General features: G+C 43.8%; 1 protein-coding gene across 1 annotated transcript in view; it reads right to left on the bottom strand.

Moving 5' to 3' along the window:
• COMMD10 (COMM domain containing 10) overlaps positions 1–25,910 on the bottom strand; it is a 392,963-nt gene that overhangs the window by 271,161 nt on the left and 95,892 nt on the right. Inside the window, exon 6 of the mRNA XM_063456932.1 lies at positions 13,015–13,125. Within this exon, the coding sequence (XP_063313002.1) occupies positions 13,015–13,125 (111 nt within the window). The remainder of the gene's footprint in view (positions 1–13,014; positions 13,126–25,910) is intronic.

Genomic DNA, 25,910 nt, shown 5'->3' with positions numbered 1-25,910 from the left:
TTCATATTGTATGATTTTTTTTTTAAGATTTAGAGCTAGTTTTCCGTTATTTTAGCATAACACTGGACCATAAATTGCCAAGTTTACCAGATATTGGTGAGAGGTATATTTCTGGACAAAAAGGGTCTGGAGAAGTTTTGCCTCCTTAGTTGTTTTCGGAGACATACATTTTACTTATGGAAACAATCTTAAAGGGACTTTAGAAATTTTTATCTCCTGGTCTGTAAAGTGAAGAGACTCTTGCAGGGCCAAGACGGCTATTAACAACACAGAAGGTAAGAAATGATGAATGAAAAAGACTTTGCTATAAACAAAGTTTAAAGGGACTCTCCAGTGCCAGGAAGACAAACCGTTTTCCTGGCACTGCAGGTCCCCTCTCCCTCCCACCTCCCATCCCCGGTTGCTGAAGGGGTCAAAACCCCTTCAGTGACTTACCTGAGGCAGCGCCAATGTCCCTCGGCGCTGCTTCTGGGTCCACCCACGCTCCTCCCCGTCACCACGTCATCCGGCGGGGGAGACCGATCACGCCCGCCGGCATTGCCACGCATTAGACCTCTCTATAGGAAAGCATTGGAAATGCTTTCCTATGGGGATTTTAGCGACGCTGGAGGTCTAGAATCCCAGAAGTGCCCACTAGTGGCTGTCTAGTAGACTAGACTAGAGGCCACTAGAGGAGGAGTTAACCCTGCAATGTAATTATTGCAGTTTATGAAAACTACAATAATTACACTTGCAGGGTTAAGGCTTGTGGGAGTTGGCTCTCAGACCACTCCAATGGGCAGAAGTGGTCTGGGTGCCTGGAGTGTTCCTTTAAACATTAGATGTCTCTGCAGGAAGTGTTTAGGATGGCTGTGCAAATCACATGCAGGGAGGTGTGACTATGGCTGCATAAACAAAGTGATTTAACACCTAAATGGCAGATAATTCAGTACTGAGAATGCAGGAGCAAGAACTAAACAGCAAAACTGCTTCTTTAATCCCTTAGTGACCAGACCGCTTTTCAATTTTCTTACCGTTAAGGACCAGGGCTGTTTTTACATTTCTGCGGTGTTTGTGTTTAGCTGTAATTGTCATCGTACTCATTTATTGTACCCACACGTTATATACAGTTTTTCTCGCCATTAAATAGTCTTTCTAAAGATACCATTATTTTCATCATCATATAATTTACTATAACTTTTTTATATAAAATATGATAAACAAAGTAAAAAAAACACACTTTTTCTAACTTTGACCCCCAAAATCTGTTACGCATCTACAACTACCAAAAAACACCCATGATAAATAGTTTCTAAATTTTGTCCTGAGTTTAGAAATAAGTACAAGTAGCACTTTGCTATTTCCAAACCATTTTTTTTTCCAAATTAACGCAAGTTACATTGTAACACTGATATCTCTCGGAATCCCTGAATAAGCCTTCACATATCATTTTTAAAAGAAGACAACCTAAGGTATTAAACTTGGGGTGTTTTGACTCTTTCATGCTCTTTTCATGCAACCATCTTACCACCAATCTATGAAAAATAAAAAATAAATAAAAAATAATAATGGATTTTTTTGACACACATAGCAATTTAAGAATACATGTACTTAGGACTTTAAGGGTTACTGCCAAAGAACACCCCAATATGTGTTCAGCAACATCTGCTGAGTACAGTAATACCACCCATGTATAGGTGTGTCGGGTTCTCGGGCTAAAATACCTTATTTGGAGGGTGCGCATTCCAGTTTTTCAACCTGGAGTTTTCACAGTTGGTCATCATACACCCATGTCCTATTTGGGACATTTTTGAGGTCGGCCAATGTAATTTACCCCCACCTAACCATATATTTTTGAAAAGTAGACACTATAGGGTATTTCAAATGGTGGTATTTTAACAATTTCCATGCACTAATTCTACCACCAATCTTTGTCAAACCTTCGAGTAGTCAGTTTTTGTGTTATTTTCCACTCACATTGTATTTTAGGCATGTATTCTCAGTTCCTGTTATGTGTTACTGACAAAGAACACCCCAATATGTGTTCAGCAACATCTCCTGAGTACAACAGTGCCCCCAATGTACAGGTTTTATAGGTTTTTGCAAACTTACAGGGGTCAAATGTAGGGCTTTCCCCTTTTCCATGTTTGCATATTGAAATTTGCCAGATTGGTTTGCTGGGCCAATGTTGCCTTTGAGACCGTATAGCAGCCCAGAAATGAAAATTAACCCCATCATGGCATACGGTTTGTAAAAGTAGACAACCGACGGTATTCAAATATATATATATGTACACACACACACACTTATTTCTTTTATACATGCGTAAAATAATATATTATACATATATATGATTTCATTAGAAGTGTATTTTGAGAAATATGTGTATATATCTCAAAGTACACTTATAATGAAATTATATATATATATATATATATATAATATATTATAAAAATAATAATTTTATAATATAATATACATACATATGTGTTGAATATATTTTTTAAAATTCTTATATAATTTTTTGAAAATGTATTTTATTATTTTAAATTTATTGATTATTTTTATTGTATGTATATATATTTATTTATAATTGTATATATATATATATATATATATATATATATACCGGTAATTAACATTATTCTAAGTGTATTTTAATATTTTAATAATATATATATATATATAATATAATTATATAGATTAATTTTAAAATAAATTTTTAATAATGATTTTTGTATGTGTATGTATGTGCATGTGCATATAAAAGTACTTTTTATATATATATATATATATATATATATATATATATATATATATATATGATCTAAGTACTTTTATTAACTTTTATTTACTTTTTAAACGTGTGTGCAGGCATGAGGGGGACAGCCTGAGAGCTCAGGCACTGCCCCTGCAGGCACTGCACAAGCTGGGTATTCCGGCCATGTGATCGCAAGAAACCCGCGATTACATGGCATGGAAGGGCTGGATCGGGCAGAGGGGGTCTGCCTGAGCTCAAAAGCAGACCCCAGCATCGCGATCGCAGGCTGTGGATCACCAGCGATCAGGTAAGTGGGGATTTACTATCGGACATACCAGGTACCTCCACGGTCGTTACCGGACGTTTTTGTGAAGGGGTTAAAGGAACACTATAGCGCAGTGATGGCTAACCTTCACACCATAAATTGTTTCTGGACTACATTTCTCATGATGCTCAGCTAGCTTTGAGACTCTAAATGCTAGCTGAGCATCATGGGAGATGTAGTCCAGAAACTATTTATGGTGTCAACGTTAGCCATCACTGCTATAGCGTTAGGAATACAAATATGTATTCCTAACACTATAGAACCCTAGTTACCTAAACGGTGACTATGGCCCTTCAATGGCAAATAAATAGTTAACCATTTATTTGCTTACCTTAATCCAGCGCCGGGGGAGCCCTCTCCTCCTCTATCGACATTAGCTCCCAAGTGGAGTCGAATGCGCATGCGCGGCCAGAGGCACGGGCGCATTCAAACCCGCCCATAGGAAAGCATTACTCAATGCTTTCTATGGGTCTCTTTTTTGACGCTGGAGGTCCGTGAGGTCAGTTTTCACTTGCCACTAGCCATTGACAATTGAAAATGTAGCCCTAGGAAGTAGAAATTCATCCCTGGTGCCCTCTCCTCCTCTATCGACATTAGCTCCCAAGTGGAGTCGAATGCGCAGGCGTGGCCAGAGGCACAGGCGCATTCAAACCCGCCCATAGGAAAGCATTACTCAATGCTTTCCTATGGGTATCTTTTTTGACGCTGGAGGTCCGTGAGGTCAGTTTCCACTTGCCACTAGCCATTGACAATTGAAAATTTAGCCCTAGGAAGTAGAAATTCATCCCTGGTGATTATGTCATGGGCTCTCCAGCTTGCAGTGGCATGTAACATTTAAAGCCCTGCAAGTAGTGTAGGACACACATACCCTCCTGGACAGAGGAAACTTGAATCCAGCTGTCATTTGGTACCCTGGTTTTACACAATTTAATTCAGAATATTTCTGCAAGTAAAATGTACTCCAGTAAAGGAATGGAGGAGACAGAAACAATGTGATTCTGTCTCTTTGGCTCCTCAACAGCTCCCTTCTTGCTTCCGCTCACCAATCTCTGGAAGCGGTGAATTGACGCTACATTGGACCTGTGCAAGCTCTATTTAATTTTCCTTCTTTTTTACTGCTAAGCGCTAGTAGTACCACTTTAGTCAGAGGCACTCATTAATATGAAGTGCACATTTCTTTGCCATGTTATGCTGTTTCCTATTAACTGATGTTGTAGTGAATCATGTTAATGTTACATATTATTCATGGTTCTTTCAAGTACGCACAGTTTATTTACTTATCTAACTGTTGATTTATAACTTACATTTATAATTGTTATAACTTACATTTTAGCTGTATAAATTATAAGTAACTCACCAAAATATTCTCAGAACAACCCCACCCCTGGCCACATTCACACCCCTAAAAGTGAAGTGTCCCTCTTTGTATGTTTGAAATGCTGGGAGCTATGCTTTAAGCTTACAAGCAGTGAGCAAATACAAACCTGCTGAACAAACAAATATAGTTGTAGAAAGCAGACACCCTCAGGATATTTACCCAGGAATGTTCTGACAGTTTCATTTACCATTTTATTGGTCAGCTCTGACACGGATACACACAACATTATATTTGCACCATGACTCCTGATGTGGGAGAATACAGAAAAAGCCCAGTTGGTATTAAGTTACATAAATTGAGAATCGCAATAGCCTATATATAGTTCATTTTCTGAGAAGTTATAGGCAGGGCTGCCATCAGAAATTTTGGGCCCCTGACACAGCTCAAGGTCTGGGCCCCCCGGCGCCTGCACCCGAGTCCCGCCCCCCCCCCCCCCCCCCCCCAGTCCGCCCACAGGGATGCAGTGTCTGCAGGGCCGGTGCAAGGATTTTTGCCGCCCTAGGCAAAAGTAAAGTTTGCCGCCCCCCCCATGTGACATCACAGTGCCCCACCCATATGATCTGCCATGTTAACTAACACAGTGCTGCAGTGCCGCCGTGTTTACAATAAAAGGCCTGCAGGGACAGGCTATAGACACCAGAGCCACTACATTAAGCTGCAGTGGTTCTGGGGACTATAGTGTCCCTTTAATGTGAGGTAAATTAGAGATTAGTGCCACGAATAATATACTAGATTGCCTACTTACAACCAGATGAGGATGATGATGGGCTTCAGCTGCCGTCTGGCTCCACTGGTCTGGTGTAGAACAGGCTCTCTGGAGGCGGTTTGTAACTGTGGTCACAAAAATCAATGTTCTGGGAGAACGAGAAGCAGCTCCATTTTTTGAGGGCCCTTTACACAGCTCAAGGTCTGGGTCCCAGGGTCCACCTTCATGTTCCACCAATGAGTTTGTTCACAGGGGTGTGTGTGTGTGGGGGGGGGGGGGGGGGATGTCCTGATGTGTGTAAGGAATGCATTGTGTGAATCTGTGTTTGTATGTGTAAGGGCTGCAAGGTGAGTTTGTGTATGTATGGGATGCAGTGTGTGTGTCTGTAAGGGATGCACTGAATGTGTGGAAGGGGTGCATTGTGTGTTGCTGTGTGTAAGGGATGCATTGCTTGTGTATGTGTGTCTGTGTGTAATGCATTGTGTTTTTCTGTGTGCAAGGAGTGCATTGTGTGTGTGTGATGGATGTCAATCTCTCCCCCTACTCCCGTCAATTTCCTTCTTCTCCCCCTCCCTCTCATTGCCTTCTCCCCCCTCCAATTTCCTTCTTCTCCCCCTCCCTCTCATTTCCTTCCTTCTCCCCCCTCCAATGTCCTTCCTCTCCCCCCTCAAATTTCCTTCCTCCCTCCCCCCTCAAATTTCCTTCCTCCCTCCCCCCTCAAATTTCCTTCCTCCCTCCCCCCTCAAATTTCCTTCCTCCCTCCCCCCTCAAATTTCCTTCCTCTCCCCCTCCCTCAAATTTCCTCCCTTCCTCTCCCCCTCAAATTCCTACCTTCCTCCCCCCCCTCAAATTCCTACCTCTCCCTCCCCCTCCCTCAAATTTCCTTCCTCTCCACCCCAAATTTCCTACCTTCCTCCCCCCCCCCCCAAATTTCCTTCCTCTCCCCCCTTCAAATTTCCTCCCTTCCTCTCCCCCCAAATTTCCTCCCTCCCTCTCCCCCCCAAATTTCCTCCCTCCCTCTCCCCCCCACTCCCTCAAATTTCCTCCCTTCCCTCCCTCTCCCCCCCACTCATTCAAATTTCCTCCCTCTGCCCCCCCACTCCCTCAAATTTCCTCCCTTCCCTCTCCCCCACTCATTCAAATTTCCTCCCTCCCCCCCACCCCACCCCCTCAAATTTCCTCCCTTCCCTCCCTCCCCCCCCACTCATTAAAATTTCCTCCCTCCCTCTCCCCCCCCACCCAAATGTCCTCCCTCCCTCTCCCCCCCCACCCCCACCCACTCAAATGTCCTCCCTCCCTCTCCCCCCCAACCCCACTCACTCAAATGTCCTCCCTCCCTCTCCCCCCCCCCCACTCACTCAAATTTCCTCCCTCCCTCCCTCTCCCCCACCCCCACTCACTCAAATTTCCTCCCTCCCTCCCTCTCCCCCACCCCCACTCACTCAAATTTCCTAACACCCGGCGGGCGCGCGAGGAAGCACTCTCCCTGGCTGAGTGCTTCCTCTTCAGCTCCCTCGCGCGCAGCGTACTGATGCCGGAGCCGGAAGATGACGTCATCTTCCGGCTCCGGCATCAGTACGGTGCGCGAGGGAGCTGAAGAGGAAGCACTCAGAGGAGAGTGCTCCCTCGTGCGCCCGCCGGGTGTCAGCAGGGCCAGCCTCTGGGGGGCCCTGAGGTGACCGGCTGCTGGTCCCCCCCCGGATAAGAGGCTGGCCCAGTGGGTACATACCGGGGTCGCAGGGCCCCCTGCGACCCGGTATGTTCCCACTGAATGTGGGGCCAGGACGACCTGAGCAGTCCGGGCCCCCCAGGACCGCCGGACCCATGACAACCGTTGTCATGCCCTGATGGCGGCCCTGGTTATAGGATCCCCATATTAAAGTTCAGATATTTAACAGATGTCATAAGTGGGCACATAACCCTCATTATTGCATACGTTTGCAAAAGAGAACAGCCTTGGTTATTTTATATGGGGTATTTTGAGTTTAAGCATGCGTGGGATAGGCATAAGGCTATCCTAACTATAAGATAAGGCCAGGGACTAATGAAAGTATTTAGAAAATTGGGCAGACTAGATGGGCCGAATGGTTCTTATCTGCCATCACATTCTATGTTTCTATGTTTCACATTTGCAATTTGTTTAGTAAACACAAGTATAGTCCCAAATCTTTTCTTAAAGGGACTCTCCAGTGCCAGGAAAACGTATCAGTTTTCCTGGCACTACAGGATTCTGCAGTGCACCTCTCCATCCCGTGTTGCTGAAGGGGTTAAAACTCCTTCAGTGATGTCCCTCAGTGCTGGGTCAGGCTCCACCCACACTCCTCCCCTGCTGACGTCAGCCGGCGGGGAAGACCTAATGCGCATGTGCGCGCATTAGACCTTCCCATAGGAAAGCATAATTCAATGCATTATTCAATGCTTTCCTATGGGGATTCCGGCAACGCAGGAGGTCCTCATGCATAGCGTGAGGACGTCCAGTGTCGTTTAAAACACTTTTCGTGTTCTAAGAACACGGAGGTCCCTCTAGTGGCTGTCTGATTGATAGAAAGATAGATAGATAGATAAATAGTTTCATAGACAGCCACTAGAGTATTACTTAAAGGGACACTATAGTCACCACAACAACTACAGCTTATTGAATTTGTTCTGGTGAGTAGAATCATTACCTTCAGGCATTTTGCTGTACACACTGTCTTTTCAGAGAAAAGGCTGTTTACATTACAGCCTAGTGATAACTCCACTGGCCACTCCTCAGATGGCTGTTAGAGATCCTTCCTGGGTCATGGCTGCCTAAAATGCATCCAAACATTCAGTATCTCCTCCCTCTGCATGCAGACACTGAACTTTCCTCAAAGAGATTCATTGATTCAATTAATCTCTATGAGGAGATGCTGATTGGCCAGGGCTGTGTTGGAATCATGCTGGCTCTGCCCCTGATCTGCCTCTTTGTCAGTCTCAGCCAATCCTATGGGGAAGCATTGTGATTGGATCAGGCTACCACTTCTGATGTCAGCAGACTGCTTGTTTTTTTGAGTCTAACAGCATGCAAAGTTACAGCTTCAGGCTTGAATACAGTAAGGTTTTGCTATATTTATAGAGGCATGAGGGGCCCAGAGGGGCTAGATGGTGGTGTTAACACTATAGGATCAGGAATACATGTTTGTGTTCCTGACCCTATAGTGATCCTTTAACCCTGCAAGGTAATTATTGCAGTTTATAAAAACTGCAATAATTACATTTGCACCGATAAGGGTGGTGGGAGTTGGCATCCAGACCACTCCAATGGGCAGAAGTGGTGTGGGTCCCTGGAGTGTCCCTTTAAGGTGCTTGAGAATCAGAATTGCCTTTTAAGAAGTCAAGATACTTGGTATCCTACAGACCATGTTTATTACTTAATTAGCTTAGGATTTAGAACTCACACTTACATTAGAAGGTTAATTTTAAATGCTACTTAAGAACAGTTAGTGCTGTATTATGGAGTTACTTAAAAACACCTAGTTTGAATGAACTGATTAGCATAATTAGCTTACGTGGCACAAAGATTTTAGTATTTAAGAATTAAAAGTCTATAAACAATTTAGATGCTTTAAATCTCTATGGATAGGTACTGAATCTATAACTGGTATGGTAATTTCACTTATTTTTCAGACGAGTATATTTTAATCATTAATTACTCTGCTACGTGGAGGAAAAACATGTGATGGCAGGCCTGAATTCCAAAATAAAAACACAGTGTGACATTATTTGCATAGCTTGTTGCCTTATGTGTCCTGGATCCTGGGGAAGCTGTCATGAGACCCCCCTTTTCCACACAGAGATAAAACAAAAGCTTTGACAGACCCCCAAAGGGGGATGCCAAAAAGAAAACAAAACCTCTACCCACAAAAATTTGTGAACAAAATATAAAAGTTAACTTCATTAACTCATCCAAAGTATACAAAAGGCTGTAAGCAACAAGGATGAAGACAAAATAATAATAATAACAAAGTATTTAACCAGGAAAGGTACATTCAGATTACTCTGGTTAAATGTTTCTAATGTTTCTTATGCCAATTAACACTTCGTCAGGCACTAAGTCAACATTTACAATAATATTTGTTTACACCCATATAACTTAGCCATATTTGTTAAATGACCTAATATACCAATGTTGATATCTAGTTAATTGACATTATCTGGGTCGCTAGTGGTGGCTGGGTAAGCTTTAATAAGGTAGGGTACCAGACTCTATCCATGGCATTATGGAACTGTTTAATGCCTTAACGATAGGACTTTCCATACGCACTAACAATAGAGGGCTTTAACATCAGTTGGATTGTTTTGTTGTGCGCATGGTTAAATCCCTCCTCACAGTGGAAGATATCTGAAGCTCCCCTCTGTCAGAAGGGGCCATATTTAGTGGCCCCAGACTGAAAAGAAAGCTGTGTGCAGTCGTCAAAGTGATCACTGAATGCAGCCCTTTACACCAATCATCCAATCATGCTCAGCCTTGGTGATTCTTGGCTTGACCCCATTCTGAGGGAAATTCCTCAGTGTCTGAAAAGACCCTGTATGTCACCCTGATGATTGTAATCAATGCTGGGCTTTGCTAACTGCCCAGCACCAATCACAGAGTGATGGGCAGGGACAACTGGCTGGAGCTGAAGCATGAGAGGGAGATTTCCCTCTCGTGCTACAATCACCCAGGAGATGACACTCACAAACAGCTCTCTACTGTTTTAGCTAGGAAAGTCAGTTAGATGTTTGTTAGAGTTATGGAATATTGTTTAATATTAAGTATAGTGTAGGATTAAAATTAGGAATAAGGTAAGGTTAGATGTACGGTTAGAGTTAGTGTTAGCATAGGATTAAGGGTTCGGTTGGTGTAGGGTTTAAAAGCCAATATATAGTATGCATAAGTGCTCTTAGAGAGAAGCACTCAAATGATAGTGGAACAAATGGCACACATTCCAGATTTTGTTCTGGGTCAGAGGTTTGACAATTGCCTCCACCTTAAAAGGGTTGAACAAATACAAATATGATTGTTATGCTTAAAGGACCACTCTAGGCACCCAGACCACTTCAGCTTAATGAAGTGGTTTGGGTGTCAGGTCCCTCTAGGATTAACCCTTTTTTTTTTATAAACATAGCAGTTTTAGAGAAACTGCTATGTTTATAATTGGGTTAATCCAGCCTCCAAAATCCTCTAGTGGCTGTCTCACTGACAGCCGCTAGAGGCGATTGCGTGATTCTCACTGTGAAAATCACAGTGAGAGCACGCAAGCGTCCATAGGAAAGCATTGTAAATGCTTTCCTATGAGACCGGCTGAATGCGCGCGCAGCTCTTGCCGCGCATGCGCATTCAGCCGAAAGGGAGGTTCGGAGGCGGAGAGAAGGAGGAGAGCTCCCCGACCGGCACTGGAATAAAGCTGCACCCTCAGGGCACTATAGTGCCAGGAAAATGAGTATGTTTTCCTGGCACTATAGTGGTCCTTTAATATTTTAATTGAATTTTAAAGCTTCTACTAAAACTGTTCACAGATGTAAACCTAACCCAAATCCTAGTATTAAAGGGTTACATTAACTTTTTTGAGAAAGGGGACCTTTCCAGTATAATATGCCCTGTGTTGGGCACAATGGAGTACTCTCAATTTGTAGTAAAACCTGCAAAAAAAATTATTTTACTTACCGGGAATCCAGTGCTGGACAAACCTCCCGGTGCTGATATTCCACACCCTCTCTTGATACTTGGAACCAAGCTCAGTCCAATCACATGAGAGGGTAGGAAAGGAGGTAGGAGGGAGAGAGTGGGAAGGAGTGAGTGTTTTTTAAGATAAAAAAAACAAACAAAAAACAAGCAAACAATGTGGAACTGAGGGAAGCGAGAGGGAGTGGAGAGTGGGTGGGAGGGGAGAGCTAGCTTTCCCTTGTAGTCCGCACTGACAACAGATATATTTTATTCACAGAATTGACAATGCCAGCCAAGAACAGAGTTCTGGACTGCTAGTGTCATTTGTGCTGCGGGTGTAATTAGATTAACCTGAAGTAGCCATTTTATGCCAACATTAATGTTAATCCTAATTCGAACACTAATCATAATCTTACACTACAGCATGGAGCATGCCTTGTTACTAAGTGATTGGTTTCCAGAGACATCACAATGCCTGTGAATATATTGGTATGTGTTGCTGGGAATCTTACTGGCATGATCACAGTGTGTACTCAGTACAGATAAAGCCTCCAAAACTGTGCTGAGCTGAGGAAACCATCACTTTGACAGCTTGTCACACTCAGATACAGTATTGCTGCTGAGAAACCTTGTAATATCCCCTTAAAGGGACAACTGTAATGGTTTCATCTCATTGAGATGGTGATAGTGTCTATAGTGTATGCTTGGAGTGGTCTTTCCATTTAGCGTTAAACTGCTTTTAAATGCTTTAATGCTAAGTGAGAGTCCCAACAGCCCATTCCCTCTGTGTTACTTGTGATAATGAGGAAGCATTAGCCTGAGCACCAATGACAGCAGTGGCTGGCTGGAGAATGTCAGCTGACCGCATTCAGCCTATCACAGCACCGTTTGATGGTATTAATTGGTATGGCTAGAATGAAGTGTGTAATCTCTGCCTTAGTCATCATTAGTAGAGACTGGACTGTTGAAATAGTTTTAATTCTGACATTAAAGTCCCTTTAAACAATCAATATGCACAGGAACTACCAGGAGTCCCTGATGCCGTTCTTTAATAGCGTCCATCCAAAAATTGCTGCATGGAGCCACAGTCATTTATGCCCAGGGAAGCAGAGTAAAGATTAGGGCTTTTTGTTTCTGAGGAAGCAGAGCCAAGGGTAGGGCCACGGGAGCCTGAGGAAGCAGAGCCAAGGGTAGGGCCACTGGTGCCTGAGTAAGCAGGGCCAAGGGTGGGGTCACGGGTGCCTGGGGCCCCAAGGTTTGTCAACTCAAAATCTGTTTGACACCTAACTGGGTGAGGGAGTCAGGGGCATGCTGGAACCATACTAATACATCTCTCTTTAATGGTGATGGTGCTTGAAGAGTCATTTTAACTCACATTTGAGTACTAATGTCAAAGCACACAGGCAGCTTGCTCACTTACCACCTTTAAGAACCAGGATTACCTTTTCAATTTCCCTAACTGACTGTGAGGCAAATTCTCTTCTAATTTCTGTGTTAAGCCTTGCAACATTGCATTACTTCATTCACAGTTGTGGTTTTCCCATTCAGTGACTATGACTGGCTGTTTAGCTGTATTCTGTGTGGTTTAATAGCCAGAATTAGCCAGAAATTCTTGCAGTAAATCTTCTTTTTTAAAGTACTTTAAAGCATTCTTCACTGTGTATTCTTCACTAATGTTGTTGAAAAGACAGGTGATGAAAAGCAGGTCAACTAATTTACAACCCACCAAGCACAGGCAAGAGATTTGTGCTGACAAACCACAGATCGATGGTGTTTCAAGCAACAACAAAAATTAGTTCTTAATCCTTGAGACCACATGCAGCTTTATGAGAAGATTAAGGTTATTATTTGTTTGTTTAGTTTTTATAATTTGCCAAAACCCACCACGCGCCATGCTTCCAAGTGAGATCTTTGACCGATATCAAAGGGAATTTTCAACTTAAAATAGCCCCCGCAGGTTCATTGTCTTGTAATTACAGCCCAAAAGGCCAACAAAGCAAAGGTACAGTTCACTGGAGCAAATCACAGCAAAAAAACTAAACATTAAAAACATATATTTGTTTTAACCTCTTCAACCCATTTCCTTAACATAAATGCTGAGAGCAGGTTAAATAAAAGTGCAAAAATAAAGACATGATCTTATGCTTTGCTCTATTGAGAGAGCAGAGCCAGCTCAGCAACAGATGTGCCTTCCTACCTTTGTGTCTTCAGTGCTAACTCCAAGTTCTATTACAGCCTGGGGAGATTTCATTTTTGCTTGGGTGGTTTGAGCCATCTGGAGGTTGAGCTGCCAGGCAGTCGTCTTCAGCTAGACAACAATACAAAAAGAGAAAAAAGCAATAGTTCCTGTTATATCGTTGTGTGCTTCGGAGCCTACATACACAGAATATAACAGCAATTTTGGCATTCACTTGGTATAATTATAAAGCATTTCTTTTTTATGTTGATTCTGGAGCCATCTGTGTCACTTACTGGCAGAGAAATGTTATAATTTGACCTAAACTGCATTAGGTGGGCACACATAATGACATTAATATGACATTTCCATCAGCATAGGTAAACAAAACTGAGAATTAATCAGTGAGGCTGAATAATACCGAAGAAATATCAACTCCACATTAGAAATGCTTGTCACTGAATAAAATTGTTATGCTATCCAAAAAAATAGTTTAACTTAAAGGGACAATCTAAGCACAAAAACAAGTCAGAATTTGTTATCATCTGCAACAGCCTCATATGTGTGATTACAGTAAATTAACATAGCAGAAGATAAAAGGGACACTATAGTCACCTGAACAACTTCAGCTTAAGGAGGTTGTTCAGGTGAGAACTATAGCTCCCTGCAGCCTCTCATGTAAACACTGTATTTTCTGAGAAAATACAGTGTTTACATTGAAAGCTAGGAACACCTCCAGTTGCAGTCACTCAGAGTGAACCAGAGGGACTTCGGAGTTGATGGAGGCCTAATATGCCTCCATCCACTCAGATCTGCTGTCAGCAGAGCACAGGGCAGCACTGTGCATAGCATCCTGTGATTCAATATCTCCTCCCACTGCATGCAGACACTGAACTTTCCTCATAGAGATTCATTGATTCAATTCATCTCTATGATGAGATGCTGATTGGCCAGGGCTGTGTTTGAAGCATGCTGGCTCTGCCCCTGATCTGCCTCTTTGTCAGTCTCAGCCAATCCTATGGGAAAACACTGTGATTGGATCAGGCTACCACATGTCAGAGACTGCTTGTTTTTCTGAGTCTAACAGTATGCAGATTTACAGCTTTGGGTTGCATACAGTAAGATTTTTACTATATTTATGGAGGCATGAGGGGCCCATGGGGGGCTATATGGTGGTGTTAACACTATAGGGTCAGGAATACATGTTTGTGTTCCTGACCCTATAGTGATCCTTTAATGTATGGAGATTAGTTTGACTAGGTACAGAAGATAGCATATTTTAAATGAGCTCTCCACTTGCCGCCTCACAAAGTCGGGCTCTTTCAATTGCATTGTTCATAATTTTAGTGAAAGGATCACTATAGGGTCAGGAACACAAACATGTATTCCTGACCCTATAGTGTTAAAACCACCATCTAGCCCCCCTGGGCCCCTCATGCCTCCATAAATATAGTAAAAATCTTACTGTATTCAAGCCAGAAGCTGTAGCTCTGCATGCTGTTTGCCTCAAAAAAAAAAAAAAAAGCAGTCTGCCGACATAATCAGTGGTGGCCTGATCCAATCACAATGCTTCCCCATAGGATTGTCTGAGACTGACAAAAAGGCAGATCAGGGGCAGAGCCAGCATGATTCAAACACAGCCCTGGCCAATCAGCATCTCCTTATGAAGATGAATTGAATCAAAAAGTCTCTATGAGGAAAGTTCAGTGTCTGCATGCAGAGGGAGGAGATACTGAATGTTTGGATGCATTTTAGGCAGCCATGACCCAGGAAGGATCTCTAGCAGCCATCTGAGGAGTGGCCAGTGAAGCTATCACTGTAGGCTGTAATGTAAACACTGCATTTTCTCTGACAAGTGCCAAGTTTCTCTCACCAGAACAAATTCAATAAGCTGTAGTTGTTCTGGTGACTGTAGTGACCCTTTAATGTTTGAAGCTCTAACGCTCGAATTGTTGCATGGATATAATCCTTGAGTTGCTCAAGTGTTGGTTAATTCATATACACCTGCTCCCTCAGATATCCCTACAGATCAATTCAAAGTTCAGAAAACATCTTTTGTGTTGTTAATTCTCAGATATATAAGAAATTGCATTTACTGCAATTGAGAAACACCACTATTGCAGAGACTTGCTGGCAGAGGTGGGCAAATTCTGCAATTCAGCAACATGTCAGTATATTTTTTGCATAAGTGCTGTCTCTTTAAACAATAAAAATAACTTTTTGCATTTTCATAATTTATTTGTAATGAACATGATAATACATATTAAGTGGAATTCATACATATTTAGACAAAGCATTATTAGGTATTCCCAAGTAAACCATCTACATATTTGCCGAATATATTTTACTTAAAGGACCACTATAGTGCGAGGAAAACACTCGTTTTCCTGGCACTATAGTGCCCTGAGGGTGCCCCCACCCTCAGGGTCCCCCTCCCGCCAGGCTCTAGGGGGAGGAAGGGGTTAAACTTACCTCTTTCTCCAGCGCCGGGCGGGGAACTCCTCCTCCTCTCCTCCCCCATAGCGACGTCATCAGCTGAATGCACATGCGCGGCAGGAGCCGCGCGCGCATTCAGCCAGTCCATAGGAAAGCATTCTCAATGCTTTCCTATGGACGCTGGCGTCTTCTCACTGTGAAAATCACAGTGAGAAGCGCCTCTAGCGGCTGTCAATGAGACAACCACTAGAGGCTGGATTAACCCTATTATAAACATACCAGTTTCTCTGAAACTGCTATGTTTATAGAAGAAAGGGTTAATCCTAGCTGGACCTGGCACCCAGACCACTTCATTAAGCTGAAGTGGTCTGGGTGCATAAAGTGGTCCTTTAAACATACCAAGAGTCTGCACAGCAGAGACAGACAGAGACATATAATGTAATGAGTTCATATCAGTGCAGCTTACAAAAGTAATGGCTAACCTTCCTTCTGCTGATGTTTACGGACTGCACTTCCCATGATGCTCAAGCAGCCTGGTTTATAATCTAAGGATAGATTGTAAAGGATTTGCTTGTAGTTGATATGCTTAAGAGATAGTGACTTTAAATTACACAGCTAAGATATATACAGAATGTTTTATTATGCTCCTTCTGTAGTAGCCTGGCTTTATATGGTAATTCGCATATTTAAAGTCTCCATGAATAAATCACCACAATATAAAACTGGAGCTTTTATAACCTAGGCAATTTATCAATTCATGCTTGGCTGCTACATCTAGTAGCTGATTAAGGGTTTGAAACTGAGATCAAGTCCTGATGAATTATACCAACTTTGAGAGACATCTTTTATATTTTCTTTCATTGAACCAAACATCCCTGTCTGCAAAACAATGCTGCGATGTGGCGAGAATTTCCATGTAAGGTCTAGGAGATGCACCCGTATCCCAGTGGGGGGAAACGGCTATTTACTATGCAGAGAGAGATAGAAAGGCTCCTATTTTAGGATGGATTTAATGTCAAGATATGAAAACCAGAGTGCACTCAGTCGTGCAGGAAACCATGCAATTCAGCCTTTTAACGTGGAGACCTGCATTTGTATTTAGACATTAAGCGAGTATTTAGAACTCACTAAAGCATAACTGATAGTGACAGGAGCTTTGCTGTAAAAGCTCTTTCTTCTGGTTCTGCTGTGAGACAGACAGGAAAATGTGAAAAATAATGGAAATTCTATGCATGCCAAACTAAACAAGTTGCCTGGAATCAAACATCTGGAGTGTGTCACTGCAGGTCAGACTTGGTCTCTGCATATTTTTTGTGTCAACATTAAATATCATCAAAACCTAGGCTGAAAAGTATATCCGCATACAGCCTTCTGTAACCCTGCCTAATGATTCTCCTTTTTAATTAAATTGCCCTCATTTAAATTACTTAGAGGTAATCCCGGTGAAATGCTCTAAAAAAGTGTTTAGACACACCGGTCATCCAGCACCAGAAGAAGGTACCGGCGCTGACTTCCCTCCTCTGTCTGACATCACAGTGTTCGTTGCGCGGCCAATCACAGGCTTTTCATAGATAAGCTTGTGATTTAGACCACATGATGGGCCTGTGAGTGGACTGGACAGAAAAGGGAAATAATAAAAAAAAATGTAAAAAATAAATAAATAAATAAATGTGGGAAGGAGGGGGGGGGAGCAAGGAGGGCATATTTTATGCACAGAATTTACATTAGGCACGTGTGCTAGGGGTGAAACTAGCCCCAAGCACACAATTAATAACTCTATATGTGCAGTGTTTCTGCTCATACCACCATGACCACTTCAAATCACTGAAATGGTCATGGTGGTTCCTATGGGGAGGGCCTAATGCGCTCACCACACATGTGCGTTAGGTCCTCCATCGGATGATGTCAGAAAAGGACATTGGAGCTGGAATCGAGTGAATAAAGAGTTTCTAACAATTAATGTTCCACGGGGGGCCCGCAAGGGAGGGAGTGGGGGGGACAAGAGAGTGCTATAGGCTTTCGCAATGCAGATTTGTATTCCTAACACTTTTGAATCCCTTTAAGCTTGCTGTGTTGCAGAGTACAGTTCACAGAATCTTACTATAGTAGAAAGAGATATCTTGGCAAATAGAAGCAGATATCGCTTACTCTCCCCATTAAAAAACATGGATTTCACCTCCTCTGCCCTCTTGTCCACCAACAAACGTATGCTTACCACAGTAGCACAGTCAATGACCAAAACAATACTCCTGCACAGACCTGTGCCTTATTATGCCCATAAGCAGCTATTATTTGGGAATTTATAGCATTTAAGCAACAAATAGTTGGATATTTTAACATCAGGGAAGTTTCTAGCTATAAAATACTGAAAGATTAAGAGCCTAACAGTAATATTAAGGAGTCATAGTTCCCTGGTACCGATCAAGTCCTGCTATTGCACATTACACTGAACAAGTAATGCATTACAATATTTGGCTATTCATCATGGGAGTTGCAGCTTGTAGCAGCTGGAGAGCACGAGATGGCTTGCCCTCTTCTGCAGAGTATGGAATGAATGACAGATAACATTGCAGGTCCTGCTATAGCATAGAACACCCGACAGAAGAATGCTATCTTATAGCTCATTTCTAGACCCATGTTTAACATTCTTGTGCGTCTCAATTAATTCATCACTCTATCTGTCCTTCACTTAGCTTGTCACAGATAAATAGCCAAGTAATTGGCTTCTTTGATATACCTTGAAATGTATTCTAGCACAGACTTGGTTAATAGACCATTCTTTATCACGTGCGATAAGCAATAATTTGGTATTATTACAGGTCAAACATATTGCTTTAACTGAATATTTTCAAAAGCTCATTGACTGTCTTCTCCTCCTTTGATATATGATATAACGATCTCCTTCTAATTGCCAAGGAGTGTTTAATTGGCGATCTGGTGCATGCAATGACAAACAGCTCGGAATAATGTCCAATAGCCTCACTTCAGTAACTGACTGCTTGCGGCCTTTGAGTCATCTGTGTTATGCCTCAGGTTTCTGTAATTATGTCTTCAACGAAGAGCAGTTTAATCATTCCTATACAATTTAACAATGCGTTCAATAGAAACTCCCCAACATACAAGCTATTGTGGAAAGGTTTGCCCTTAGAAAAAGTATTATTATCAGCATTTATATGGCGCCAACTTATTCTGCAGCGCTTTACAATATTATAAGAGGGGGAAATTTAACAATAAATGAGACAATCACAAAATGTTACAGGAACAATAGTTGATGAGGATCTTGCTCAAACGAGCTTACAGTATTGGTGTTTACAGGACAGGTGAAGGACACATGCACATACCTTTTTCTAACAGGATACTAGACAAATATTGGCAAATTCCTTATTGGACGCAACAGTGTCAGCATCAATACTCACAGTAGTATGCATGTTTGTAGAGTATAGAATATAGGGTCCATACACAACAAGCACTCTGGCTACAGCAGATTTGCCTAATAGGTAAATTCCCAGATTTTGCGGAACTACAACTCCCATTATACTTTGTCATTCTAAATGCATTCTAAAGGCATGCAAAGCATCATGGGAGGAGTTGTTCTCCAACATCTGGGGATCTACCTATTGGTTAGTCCTGGTCTATATTAACACACACTGACAAGTTCATCAAACACTAGCTATTAAAACAGAAATTATATTGAACAATTAACATTTTATTAAAAACTAACTACAGTCATAATTTAAGATTTTTTTGTTTGTTTTTCTTTTTTTTTTTTTCATAAAGCTTTGCTTTAATTGTGGTATAGATTTAACAAGAATCACAATGATACAGGCATGACAAATTCAATATAATCAATAATGTGAACGAGAACAAGAATATGTGTCCGCAATGGTTAGCACAATAGAGGCATAGTCAGCACAATATGAAAACATATTATAACTAGAAAAGCTACAATTTCTGGGGAAATTGTGTGAAGTGTTCTTGCCTCCACCAGTAGTTTACAACTGGAGTGGGTGGGGTAACTGTTATTATTTATTTATAAACGTTGTTGCCCAAAGTGCTTCACAGTTACATTAAAACATACAGCTATAAAAACATTAGTGGCAGCAGGGATAGCTGAACGTTTTGATATAAGATTTGTGTAGGTGGGCCTGACAATGAGGGAGTGGTGGCAGTTTAGAAATCATGTCCTGATTTTTCAGCTTTTGCCAGCTCCCACTCTAGCTTTGCCATTCATTCCTATGGGACAAATTTCGCCACAAGAACGACGATATTCCATGAACCATTCGGCGAAACGTTCCACAAAGTAATAGCAATCCGATCGGGAACAATCTGCACGTTTTGGTAAATTTTTGTCTATGTAGTGTAAAAACTGTGGGAGGAGTTAGGGTGGCAAATTTGGCTATAATAAGAATAATAATAACTAGAAAAGCTACAATTTCTGGGGAAATTGTGTGAAGTGTTCTTGCCTCCACCAGTAGTCTACAACTGGAGTGAGCGGAGTAACTGTTATCATTTATATAGCACATTTAATTGCAATGTTGTTGCACAGTTACATTAAAACATACATTTATAAAAATATTAGCAGGTGTAGAAAAGGCTTTGTCTATGACAGTGATGGCGAACCTTTTTGAGCCCGAGTGCCCAAACCGCAATACATGCCAACTTTTTTTCCCTCAAAGTGCCAACATGGCAATTAAACCTGAATACTGAGGTTTACGTTTAGAAAAAAACTACTCGTACAGTTAACAACTTTTGTTTTAAAAGAAGAACACAACAGAGAGTTAAATTATAAACATTTTAAATAATGATATAAATTAAGCTTATATTAGTATCTCCAACAAATGCAATACATACACACAGACTGCTGAACACATTCACACACCAACTGCTTAATACATACACACACCGAGACACAGACAGACTGCTAAATACACACACAGTCCGCTAAATACACGCACACTGCTGAGTACGCAGTCTGCTGAATACACGCACGCAGTCTGCTGAATACACACACACACACACACTGCTGAATACATAAAGACTGCTGAACACACACACACATATACTGCATTGAGGGGTGCAGTGTATGTGTCTGTGTGTAATGTTGTGTGGGGGGGTGGGGTGCTGTGTGTGGGGGGTTGGGGTGCAGTGTGTGGGGTGCTTTGTGTGGGGGGGTAGGGTGCTGTGTGTGGGGGGGAAGGGTGCTGTGTGTGGGGGGAAGGGTGCTGTGTGTGGGGGGAAGGGTGCTGTGTGTGGGGGGTAGGGTGCTGTGTGTGTTTGGGGGAAAGGGTGCTGTGTGTGTTTGGGGGAAAGGGTGCTGTGTGTTTGGGGGAAAGGGTGCTGTGTGTGTTTGGGGGAAAGGGTGCTGTGTGTGGGGGGGGAAGGGTGCTGTGAGTGTGGGGGGGGAAAGGGTGCTGTGAGTGTGGGGGGGAAAGGGTGCTGTGAGTGTGGGGGGGAAAGGGTGCTGTGAGTGTGGGGGGGAAAGGGTGCTGTGAGTGTGGGGGGGAAAGGGTGCTGTGAGTGTGGGGGGGAAAGGGTGCTGTGAGTGTGGGGGGGTAGGGGTGCTGTGTGTGGGGGTAGGGGTGCTGTGTGTGGGGGGTAGGGGTGCTGTGTGTGGGGGGGTAGGGGTGCTGTGTGTGGGGGGGTAGGGGTGCTGTGTGTGGGGGGTAGGGGTGCTGTGTGTGGGGGGGTAGGGGTGCTGTGTGTGTGGGGGGGGTAGGGGTGCTGTGTGTGGGGGGGTAGGGGTGCTGTGAGTGGGGGGTAGGGTGCCTGTGTGTGGGGGGGTAGGGGTGCTGTGTGTGGGGGGGGTAGGGGTGCTGTGTGTGGGGGGGGTAGGGGTGCTGTGTGTGGGGGGGTAGGGGTGCTGTGTGTAGGGCTGCGGTGGGTAGGGGTCCTGTGTGTAGGGGGGTAGGGGTGCTGTGGATAGAGGTGCTGTGTGTAGGGGGATAGGGGTGCTGTGGGTAAGGGGGTAGGGGTGCTGGGGGTAGGGGTGCTGTGGGTAAGGGGTGCTGTGGGTAAGGGGTGCTGTGGGTAAGGGGGTGTGGGTAGTGGGAGTAGGGGTGCTGGGGGTAGGGGTGCTGGGGGTAGGGGTAAGGGGGGTAAGGGGGGATAAGGGTGCTGGGGGTAGGGGAGTAGGGGTGCTGTGGGTAAGGGGGGTAGGGGTGCTGGGGGTAGGGGTGCTGTGGGTAGTGGGAGTAGGGGTGCTGGGAGTGGGGGTAGTGGGAGTAGGGGTGCTGGGAGTAGGGGTGCTGGGAGTAGGGGTGCTGGGAGTAGGGGTGCTGGGAGTAGGGGTGCTGGGAGTAGGGGGAGTAGGGGTGCTGGGGGTAGTGGGAGTAGGGGTGCTGGGGGTAGTGGGAGTAGGGGTGCTGGGAGTAGGGGGAGTAGAAGGAGTAGGGGTGCTGGGAGTAGGGGTGCTGGGGGTAGTGGGAGTAGAAGGAGTAGGGGTGCTGGGGGTAGTGGGAGTAGAAGGAGTAGGGGTGCTGGGAGTAGGGGTGCAGGGGTAGTGGGAGTAGAAGGAGTAGGGGTGCTGGGGTAGTGGGAGTAGAAGGAGTAGGGGTGCTGGGGGTAGTGGGAGTAGGGGTGCTGGGAGTAGGGGTGCTGGGGGTAAGGGGGGTAGGTTATTAAATCAATATTCCCCCCCTTCCCTTCTTGTTACCTTTGGTGAAGGGGAGGGGGGGGACACAGCCATCCCTGGTGGTCCGGTGGTGGTATGCAGGACAGGAGGACAGGTCCTGCAGCTCTCCTGTCCTCCCGCACGATGCTGTGTGGAGCGTTGCCATGGTAACGCGCGGCAACGCTCCACAAAGCTCGCGGGAGGACGGGAGAGCTGCTTCCTCGATCCCTCCCCCCTGCTTCCGGTCCTGCCGACGCGGAAGCAGAGTAGGCGCCTGCCGTTTTGGGCAGGCAGGCGCCTACTCTGCAGTGATGGCAAAGCTATGGCCGCGTGCCCACAGAGAGGGCCCGGCGTGCCACGCGTGCCATAGGTTCGCCATCACTGGTCTATGACATCACTTGCTGCTGCAGCCTTGCACAGGTCAGAGTATTTTGGCGGTTGCCATCTTCAAACGGTCGTATTTTAAAAACTATAAATCCTACAGTGAAGAGGTTTATATTGTGAGAATCACAAGACCCAGACCTACATTTTGATGTATAGTATGTCTCTGAGATATTAACAATGAAGGCACAGTCGCAGTTTAGAAATTGCCCTTCAAATGTGAGCTTTGCAGAGTGGAGTTTCAATGAATGTTAATGGACTGCGTGAGTTGCAAACAAATGGTCATATTGTGAAAACTATCAGGACTATGACTTAGCTGTGGACATTTTAAGTGGCAGCAGGGATAGCTGAACATTTTGATATAAGATTTGTGTAGGTGGGCCTGAAAATGAGGGAGTGGTGGCAGTTTAGAAATCATGTCCTGATTTTTCAGCTTTTGCCATCTCCCACTCTAGCTTTGCCATTCATTCCTATGGGACAAATTTCGCCACAAGAACGACGATATTCCGTGAACCATTCGGCGAAACGTTCCACAAAGTAATAGCAATCCGATCGGGAACAATCTGCACGTTTTGGTAAATTTTTGTCTATGTAGTGTAAAAACTGTGGGAGGAGTTAGGGTGGCAAATTTGGCTATAATAATAATAATAATATATATGTGAGATAACAGTAAGTGGTCTTGCTATGCAAGAACACTTAATAATATATATGTGAGATAACATTAAGTGGTCTTGCTTTGCAAGAACACTTAACTAGAAAAGCTACAATTTCTGGGGAAATTGTGTGAAGTGTTCTTGCCTCCACCAGTAGTCTACAACTGGAGTGGGCGGAGTAACTGGGTGGAGTGGCTTGAGTAACTGTTGTGTGGTTGGATTGGCTGGAGTAACTGTGGAAAGATTGGACTGGGCAGAGTAATTTTATGGAGTGGGCAGAGTAACTGTGTGGAGTGTTTGGAGTAAAGATAGTAAACATTACACTGACCAATTGATTGATCGAATTTAAAAAGTGCACATGGCAAGCTTGATAGAGTGAAATATGCATTTCAACTTTTATTTATTTATATAGCACATTTAATTTCAACGATGTTGCCCAAAGTGCTTCACAGTTACGTTAAAACATACATTTATAAAAACATTAGCAGCATTAACAAGCCTAACAGATGAAGGGGGGGGGGGGGGGTCTCAGCATCTTGACGTAGAATGGAGGTGAAGGTGTGCTATCTGTTTGATGATAATCAGTGTTTACAACCACTGTTTCCTGGCAACGCTCATGCCCTGTTTATGCAGGCTCTAAGCGTGTTCACAACCACTGCTCAAAACACAATACACGGGATCATGATAGCTGTAATAACTGTGCAGTACTCCTGACTGGAGACAGTGTTGCACCCTGGAGATGTAAATGTGATCCAACAGTGTGTTTTGTTTCTGTGGTGGCTGCCCAGACCAGTTGGGTATATCCTCTTGAGTGAAGAAGGTCAGATATTGGCTTCTTTGCGCTGCACAAAAAATCTTCATTGAAATCTCTACAGAGTATTATAGGTTGGCAATCCATTCTTTCCAAAGATTCCAAGAGGCCCAGCATGTTAGTAAGGAATTGGCCAATACTGTAATCAGGTGGCCTGTAAACAACGGCGATCAAAGCTTGTACAGGGGACTCCAGTTTGACAACCAAGAACTCCAGGTCAGTCACATTGTGATGATACTTCTTTTCAAAGGCCTTGAAATGGTTTTTGACATACAAGGTGACACCTCCGCCACCTTTACTTGCAATGTCAGGACGGTTCGTGTATGAGAGGTGTCTGTTGCATTTGAACAGGTTGTAGTCCTCCAGCTGGAGACTTTCAGCAACAGAAGAGCCTGAGAGATGAGTTTCAGTGAAACATAAAACATCTCCAAGTGTCAACTCGTGGTGAGCTTTGATATCTTCAATGTGAGCTGGTAATCCTTCCGTGTTGTGATGGATAATTGTTAATGTTTGCTGTTTGTCTGTTGTCTGTAAAAACTTTAAGAGGGGCATAACACTTTCCAGTGATGCATTCTTCATTGAGTCCAGGGAGGCTGTGATTTCAGGATCAGCAAAGATCTTCTTCTCATCAAAGTCGGTTATGTGCAGTCCTTGCAGTGTAGTCGTTCTACTCAGAGCTACATAGGCCATTCCCGGTTGGAAGACCCGTTTCAATGAGACCACTGCCGACTGTATCGACATCCCCTGACACTTATGAATCGTACATGCAAAAGCCAACTTCAGGGGGAACTGCCTGCGAACAACTCCTTTCTGTCTCAGGTTTTCCTCTACCCTTTCTATGTACACCAAGTTGTCAGCATCACAAGATGACTTGTTACGGTATCTCTGTCCTGCATTTGGATTGTCCAGCACAAGCCCAAGCTTGTTTACCGTAGTAGCACCATTCTCTGTCTGGATGATTATTCTTGCAATTTTGCCAAATGTCCCATTAACAAGCCCGTCTTCAACATCAATGTTTCTTGTGATCATGATACGGGCACCTTCAGCTGCTTGCAGTGTGTCAATCAGATTGTCTTTGTGTCCTTTGAAAGGTTGGTGTTGCCTTTGCATCACTCCTGTTTTAGGGTCTTTTCTGTAATCGTCGGCATCTATGTTGGTGACGTTTGAATGGAGAACAGACACAGTTGCGGCATTATATTGTGAACCTCTTTGTTGGTGGCAAAGATGTGCAGCACGTCATTAGGGCAGTGGGTGGGATCTGTCAAAGCCTGAGCAAGCAGAGCTTTGTCATCATTGCTTAAGGTGCCAGTCTTTTGCTTGACTCTGATTCTATTCAAAAGCTCAGCAAATGAAATGTCATCCTTCTGTCGCATGATCTCTGTCAGCGTGATCATCTGAAAGTAGTCTTTCCAGACGTCATTGGTATTTTCCTCAAATACGCAGAGTGGCTTACTTTTTCCCAGCGGGGGGACCTGGTAAAAGTCTCCTACTGCTAGTACTGACATACCACCAAAAGGTTTCTTACTGCCTTTGATTTGCTGTAATCTCCAGTTGATGTAGGCAAACAGGGGCTTTGAAATCATTGACACCTCGTCAATAACAATGATCTCCGCATTTGACAGCTGTGCCCTCACTTCATCTATGAGATTTCCAAGTCCTTGGTAGGGTGGCTTCAAGCTTCTTGGCAACTTCAGCAGAGAATGCAAAGTGTTGCCTGAAATGTTGAAAGCTGCTGTTCCTGTAAATGCAGTTAGTAAAACGCTGGGCATGGATATGTCTGCTTCCTCACGTAGTCTGGTAAGTTTACAGAGTATCTTTGTTGCCTCAGCATAGATGCACTTTATCAGGTGTGATTTGCCTGTCCCTGCGCCACCAGTGACAAAGTAATAGAATGGGTCAGGATTTAGGCCACGCACACGGTTAGTGCACCAGTCACAAACGGAGTAGAATGTCTGAGCTTGTGTGCGGTTAAGTTTTCTGTACATTTTATGAAGGAAATCAGGGCACATATTTGGGGCCTTCACAG

Source organism: Pelobates fuscus, chromosome 5 (genome assembly GCF_036172605.1).
Source record: "Pelobates fuscus isolate aPelFus1 chromosome 5, aPelFus1.pri, whole genome shotgun sequence".
In the NCBI taxonomy this organism is placed as follows: Eukaryota; Metazoa; Chordata; class Amphibia; order Anura; family Pelobatidae; genus Pelobates; species Pelobates fuscus.
This window is presented reverse-complemented; position numbering and strand designations above follow the sequence as displayed.